Genomic DNA, 7297 nt, shown 5'->3' with positions numbered 1-7297 from the left:
CAGTCACAAGAACGTCGAATCTGAATCACTTGAAAAACACGGGGGTGCTTAACTTTTTTCCAGGTGTATATTTTGATAAAAATATAAAACAACTCACTAACCTCAATATATCGTTACGTCACATACGGTGAGGATAGTACTTCGAACCCTCTCTCTCCACTCAAATTTTACTACAAGAAGAAGTCCACCTGCACTAGGCCATAAAATCCCTTAGAATATAGTTATCATACGTATATTTAAAAAGGTATTATATGTGAAATATACGTCTGATAACTACTCCAAGTGAAGGCTAACAATTTAGTAGGAGACTGTGTGTGTAAACGAGCACATGAAGAGAAGTATTGAAATAGCACTAATTGCTATAAACATTCAGTGTTCAAGCCCTGATTTCGTGAATATATTGCAGCATTTCACAGTTTAAATCAACATAAAAGAGGAAGAGATCTGAATAGAACCTGACTATTCCAGGTAACACAAATACCTATCCATACAGACACATCTGCATTGTAGGTGGATATTTTAGTTATTGTGGGAAACAAACCAAAACACTCAATATTTTATTTACAATCTTTGGCTTGTAGAATTTTGTTCAAATTCAACCATTTACAATCGCTATTGCGTGGGGTTATTCTATAAAAATATTCTTTGAATATATGGGAAAGTTTAACACGAATTTGGTTTGGTTTTGGACTTCTAACTTAGCATGCCAAGTTTGGTCTGATTGATCAACTCGTTTAAGAGCAGATGCGTCCGCAAAAATATTTATTGATAATGGATGGTTATAGAACTGGTATGGCATATTCGATGACGAGGAACCAACTTTGAGACCAATAATGGCTGGAAACGGCTTGAATGGGTAATGAAGAAAAACCTTGTACATTTGCTGTTATGTTAAACTTATATTAAAGTTTTTCTTCATTACCCATTCAAGCCGTCTCCAGCCATTATTGGTATGGCATATGTAATAGCGGATGTGAAAAACTCCTATACTCAGATGGTGAAAAAATTGATTTCTAGTTTGGGCGACTGGAACGAAGCTTATGTATGAAACTAAACATATTAAAAATAAAAAGTGAATAAGCTTTTAAACTAATTTAGTTATATTTTCACCCTTTTTTTTTCTTGTCATTAATGAGGCTAATATTAAAAGTTTTGTCAGTCATTTGTAGAAAAATATCTATATATCGCTCCAACGGTCTATAGTGGCCACGTGCTTAGGAATGATATGTAAACCACACGATTTCAAGGTCGGCAGTGTAAAACATTCTACAGCGACATCTGTTGGGTAAACTATGAACTATAGTAACATTTCTTATGCGGTTTATTTCAATACTCTTTCACCGCAACTTTTAGGACTTTTTCACCTAAACGCTAGTTCAAAGTTTATTCTCCTTAATTCTTTCACAAAGTTAATGAATAAGTAATGACCAAATTAAGTCGGAGTAACTATATTCACATCCAAATTATATTTCAGGTTTCCATAACTTTATGATACATTTTAACCTTATTATAATAAGTTTATATCTATTTCTAATATTTAACATAAGAATTAATTATTAATTCAAGGGTGTTTTAATTCAATTGAAAATGCATCAAGTAATCCCCCCACTTCGTTGTTCCAAGTGATGAAAAAATTACCGGTTTAAAGATTGGGCGTTGTTGCCTTCCAAACCGTGAATGTAGCCCCGGGCTTTTCTGTTCTCACGCCTGTATGTTATATTTAGTTTTAGTAAAAGTTTTAAAATAAAATTCCTCCAAACTCGTCTTTAGTTTTCTCAACTGATCATATTCCACACAATATTCTTATCGTGGTCATCATCAAGTGCTGTGCTTTGTACTGTAGGCGATCATGTTCCAGACTCTTGTGCTTACACCAGTCACTCTCTCTCTTCGTGTAGCCAGATTGTTAAACTGTCTACCCATTTTCCCAGTTGTTATCAAATGTTCTATCCCTCATAACATGATCAAAGAATACTACTCGTCTTTTTCGTACTTTGTTGTAGAACTACATTTGTTTTCCGGTCTTTGTAGGAAACCCTAAACATTCTACGCAGGAACCATATTTCGATCGTATTAAGCTTATCGCGGTACTGTTAAACAGTTTTGATCTTTAAGTTTTAGCTGATCAGCAGACATTCGCTTTCCCAAAAATCTGTTTAAATTAAGAATAGCATTGATTGTGAATAATTTTATATATACATATTCACCCTCTAGGGCCTTAACTGTTGGATATTGAGGCCAAGGTGTTACAGTCCTTTACTGTGTTTTAGAGTTATTGGTGCGACATCCTTCCCAGGATGTTATCCTAATTACAGTTCATGTCTTAAAAAGATTTTTTTTTGTATATCAGAATCTACACAAACTTAAAATGTCAACGTTTCTGCAATCTACTGAACCTCAAAAATTGACGAAACTTTCACCAATGAAAATTAGCTGTGCCCTTTCTTCTTTACTATTGGCCACAAAGTACCTCTCTCCAGAGTTTGAACTACTAAATATTTAACTTATTTTAGTATCAAAGACTTAAGTACAAATCCACTGATTCTGTCGGTACTGTTTACGTGACACCGATACAAAGCACACCTCACAATAATAAGCCGACTTGACCTTTTCTCCAAGAACACTATGGAATTTATCAGCTCGTGTATCTTACACTGTTTACAACGAGAATTCCCCAGAGTAACAAGATTGCACTTTGAATCTGTGAAAACGTTCATTACGGTACAAGGTTTGAATATTGGTCATCCTTCTGGGATGTTCGGAATTATGCAGTATAACGTACAGACATACATAGATAAACTGGACGCTTTATCGAGGGTCCTCAAAGCGAATAATACCAGACACTTAACTTTAATCCGGAATATAGAGATGCCCATTATTGGATGATTTATTTTGGTAACAAATAGTAAAAAAACAAAGTGCCAGTTAATCAAAGTTCTACCGTATATAATAATATTCTGTTAACTTTCAAACAGCTCCAATACGATGACAAAACAACGTATTCCTCCACCTATAATAGGCATATATGTACTTTAATGTATAAACTCAATACTGCTATAGGAATACAAAGATACCTATATATATCCAACACAGTTAGTTCGCTTTTTCAGACCCAGTCTTGCTAGTTTTCATTACAGCTTAGAACGTGGGAATTTTACATCTATTCACACCTTTGTTTACATAAATCAACATTCCCGTTTTGTAAGACGAATGACAATAAGGTTTTGTTGTGATATATACAGGGTGGTCCAAAACTACGCACAATTGATTTAAAGTAATTAAATTAAAACATACAGTTGATAATTATTTAATGGCAATTTACATATGATGTGGAATTATGGGAAAGTTAATCCCACAGGTGTTCAAATGTTTCAGCACCCACTTCTGTTGTTCAGGTTACCAGTCATTTTCTTAGCTTCTAAAACCCAATTTCAATATATGCAACTGAAAATCTACTTTTGTCTGCTAATGTACTATTTAAGAGTTGATACTCTTGGATTTAAAGCACTTAAAACGAAATGATTCAGTTTCTTGGTGAAATGTATCAAATAATGAAAATCAGTCAAGAGAATTCATTGTTAAACATGAACCGACTTTATTTAAAATAAAGTTCAGCTAAAGTCATACACGGTCAACATAACCGTTGTTGACCAGCTTTCCTCCGGAATTCTTTTCTATGAAACTTATGGCAAAGTAACCAAACATGTAAAAACAAGAGAATAACGAGAAACATGAAGATTCTGCTGATCTTATAGAAGAAAATAAACCAGTGTTTAATGATATATATTTTTATCATTTTTAAATAACCACATGTTGTAACCAGGTCATTTTCTGTCCACAGTTTTGCTACTTTGCCACGCCGTACTTCTAGTTATTTCTTTTTGGTAGCCTTTTCTGCAGCTTTGGTAACCTTTCCGCTACTCACTTCCTTGTTATTCTTCTCTTTAATGACACCTACAGCCACGGTCTGTCTCATGTCACGAACAGCAAAGCGACCCAGAGGAGGGTAGTTTGTGAATGATTCCACACACATAGGCTTAGTTGGAACCAACTCCACGATAGCTGCATCACCAGACTTAATGAACTTGGGATTATCTAAAATAAACAGTTAACATTTGAATCCACAACACACACTAATAATTTACAATTTTTACAAAACGAAAATTAAAAAAAAACGACCAAATTAACCCATGAACTGCAGATGACGAATATTTCCGTCATTGAAGTTCTTTGGCTCAGCTGCCAATGACGGAAATATCCGTCAGTCACACATATACAACTATAACTAAGCAAATGACGATTAGTGTAATCGTAATTGATGACAACTCAGTTTTATCTGTGAGCCAGAAAACGACAACAGAGCTGCCCCTGCAGCAGTTGATGGATTAACAAAAGACCATAACTAAACAATTCAATCGTCCTTCAAACTTACCTTCAAGTTTCTTTCCGCTACGTCTGTCACATTTCTCCTTGATCTCCTTGAACTTGCATGCAATATGGGCTGTGTGGCAATCCAAAACTGGAGCGTAACCATTGGTGATCTGACCAGGATGGTTGAGAATGATAACTTGAGCAGTAAAATCAGCCGTGGCCTGGGGAGGATCATTTTTACTATCTCCTGCTACGTACCCACGACGAAGTTCCTTCACAGAAACATTTTTTACGTTAAAACCAACGTTGTCACCTGGAACAGCCTCACTTAGAGATTCGTGGTGCATTTCAACAGACTTTACTTCGGTGGTGATCATAGCAGGGGCAAAGGTAACCACGGTGCCAGGTTTCAAGACACCAGTTTCAACTCTACCAACAGGTACAGTACCAATACCTGGTAAAGAAAACAATGTATTAACAATTACAGAAAACTGAACTAAATAAAAGACCAGAATATAACTCTCAGACACAAACCAATATATTGGTATATTTATCATTTCAGGATCGTAACAAGACAGAAATTATTATTTCATGGATACACAACTTAAATACTTCATTATACACTTGACATGCTTAATTAACAGCATTTATCTGCACCCTAAGATTATCTGGTCTTACCTCCAATTTTGTAGACATCCTGCAGAGGCAGACGAAGAGGCTTGTCAGTGGGACGAGATGGAGGTTCAGCACAGTCCAGAGCTTGCAAGAGAGTCTTGCCTTCAGTTGTTTGACCCTTGCGTTCAATTTTAAACCCCTTAAACCATGGAGTGTTAGGGCTGGCTTCCAGCATATTGTCACCATTCCACCCAGAGATTGGCACAAAGGCAACAGTGGCAGGATTGTAGCCTATCTTCTTAATGTAGGCACTAACTTCCTTCTGGATTTCTTCAAAACGTTTCTGCAAATAAAAGTACAGGTTGTATGATGTTAATTGTACAATATACAATACGAACACAAGTTTCCAGAATCTTTCTGCTACTGATGATGAAATTAGTTTAAAATTAATAACCATTTTCTGCAGCCATTAAGAGCTTTTGGTTGATGAGAAAAACTGATGAACCTTTGAACAGCATTTTGTAGTAAATTATACACGTGTAAGTTACTCTGTGTAACTAATCAAAAAGCAAAATTAATTCATTGCTCACATCAGAAAATAAAACTGCACAAACACTGCCCCCCTAGTGTTTTTTGAATGAAGTTGAATTTCAATATGCTTTGGTCAAGATATTGCAGCGAAGATTACAATTACCATTAGGATTATTAATAATGGTTGGAGTCAGCTTAAATGGATAATGAAGAAAAACTTTAATATAAGTTTAGCATAACAGCAAATGTACAACGTTCTGACCTGATGATGACAAAACGTTGTACATTCGCTGTTATGTCAAACTTGTAAAGTTTTTCTTCATTATCCATTCAAGCCGTCTCCAACCATTAATCTCAAAGTGGGTTTCTCGTCAGCAAATGTACAATGTTTCGACCTGATGATGACAAAACGTTGTACATTTGCTGTTATGTTAAACTTATAAAAATAAAGTTTTTCTTCATTATCCATTCAAGCCATCTCCAACCATTATTAGTCTCAAAGTGGGTTCCTTGTCATCGAATTTGAATCCATTAGGATTATGCTATGCTCTTCAAACGAATTTTGGAATGCAATATTGACAAATTAAGGCTTTGGTTATATTGTGCCTGTATTCATATTTATGAACATAAAAACTTAAATGTTTGTATTTTTATATTTCCACGTGAAAAACCGCTATGCAGGGAAACTATTCAGGGTGCAAATAACTACATTAAATAAAATATTATATTTTTCCAAAACTACATACTTTGGGGAACATTATTGTCAAATTTCAAACAATTTCACCCACTAGTTTTATTTCTGTTATGAAATATGATGAGAGCAACGTTACCCTCACTTCGAGTGTATCCAGAGATCGTAGGGTTAAAGCACGCTGCACATTAACACTCAGCACGGGCTCGGCTGGTGGGACCAACCTACTAACCATTTTGTACTTGTTATAGTTTATGCTATAACTGAAATTAGTAAGCATGTCAGTGAAATTTGGCAGATTATTATTTGGCATTACAATGCTTTCATAGACAAATAACTTTTAAATGAAGTATTTAGGTTTGTAGAGCAATGTTTTTCCACCTTTTCACATGTTGCCTATCCAACATGCAAAGTAATTTTCATTTTAAGATTAAAAATACTTCGTGCATAAGAAAATTTTCAAAAATTTCACGTGCGAAATCTTTATAATGTCCAGATAGTTATCAAACGTTTCTTGAGAAATAACTATTTTATGTTATTTTCCTCACTGCACATGGATTCATGTTACCATATCCAATAATAGAAAACTAACCTTCACAAAGTGACCTGTCTTGGCTGTGTTTTAGTAGACCAGTATTTTGTAAAATACAGTCAAATTGCCATTATTATACATATGTATATAGATTATTAGTTAGAAACAAGTTTTTAAACTTACTTTTCCTAAACTCAAAACGGTAAGTAAAGCAAACAGTTCTCTTATAGTTACGACCTTTGAACTTTGTTGCTAAGCGTTTTAAAATTTTACATGTGGAAGATATGAAACAGAATTTTTTAAAGGTTTTATACACACACAGTTGAAGAGTGTTTATAAGGAAGCATTTCCAAAAATGGAAAAAAGATGGGAGGGGTGACCTTGGATTTAATACACGAGTAATAACTTAGCAAATTTAAAAGATAAGAGGCTCTTATTTCACATTCTAGTCTGTCCAATATCTGGAATTTGAGTTCCTAATTCGTACGAAACTATAGACTTAGTATTTTGACATCACAAACATCTAACTTGAACCAATGTTTCATTCAACATATCAC

The 7297-nt window shown here is 34.7% G+C and overlaps 1 protein-coding gene across 1 annotated transcript in view; it reads right to left on the bottom strand.

Annotated features, from left to right (window-relative positions):
• Positions 1–3571: 3571 nt before the first annotated feature.
• LOC106467893 (elongation factor 1-alpha) overlaps positions 3572–7297 on the bottom strand; it is a 6943-nt gene continuing 3217 nt past the window's right edge. Inside the window, exons 5-7 of the mRNA XM_013928278.2 lie at positions 5050–5329; positions 4433–4825; positions 3572–4095 (exon numbers count right to left, since the gene is read on the bottom strand). Coding sequence (XP_013783732.1) covers positions 3872–4095; positions 4433–4825; positions 5050–5329 — 897 coding nt within the window. The 3' untranslated portion in view covers positions 3572–3871. The remainder of the gene's footprint in view (positions 4096–4432; positions 4826–5049; positions 5330–7297) is intronic.

The sequence above is a fragment of the Limulus polyphemus genome, unplaced genomic scaffold (assembly GCF_000517525.1).
Source record: "Limulus polyphemus unplaced genomic scaffold, Limulus_polyphemus-2.1.2 Scaffold2781, whole genome shotgun sequence".
Classification (NCBI taxonomy): domain Eukaryota; kingdom Metazoa; phylum Arthropoda; class Merostomata; order Xiphosura; family Limulidae; genus Limulus; species Limulus polyphemus.
Note: the sequence above shows the minus strand (reverse complement) of the source record. Positions and strands in the feature narration are given on the sequence as shown.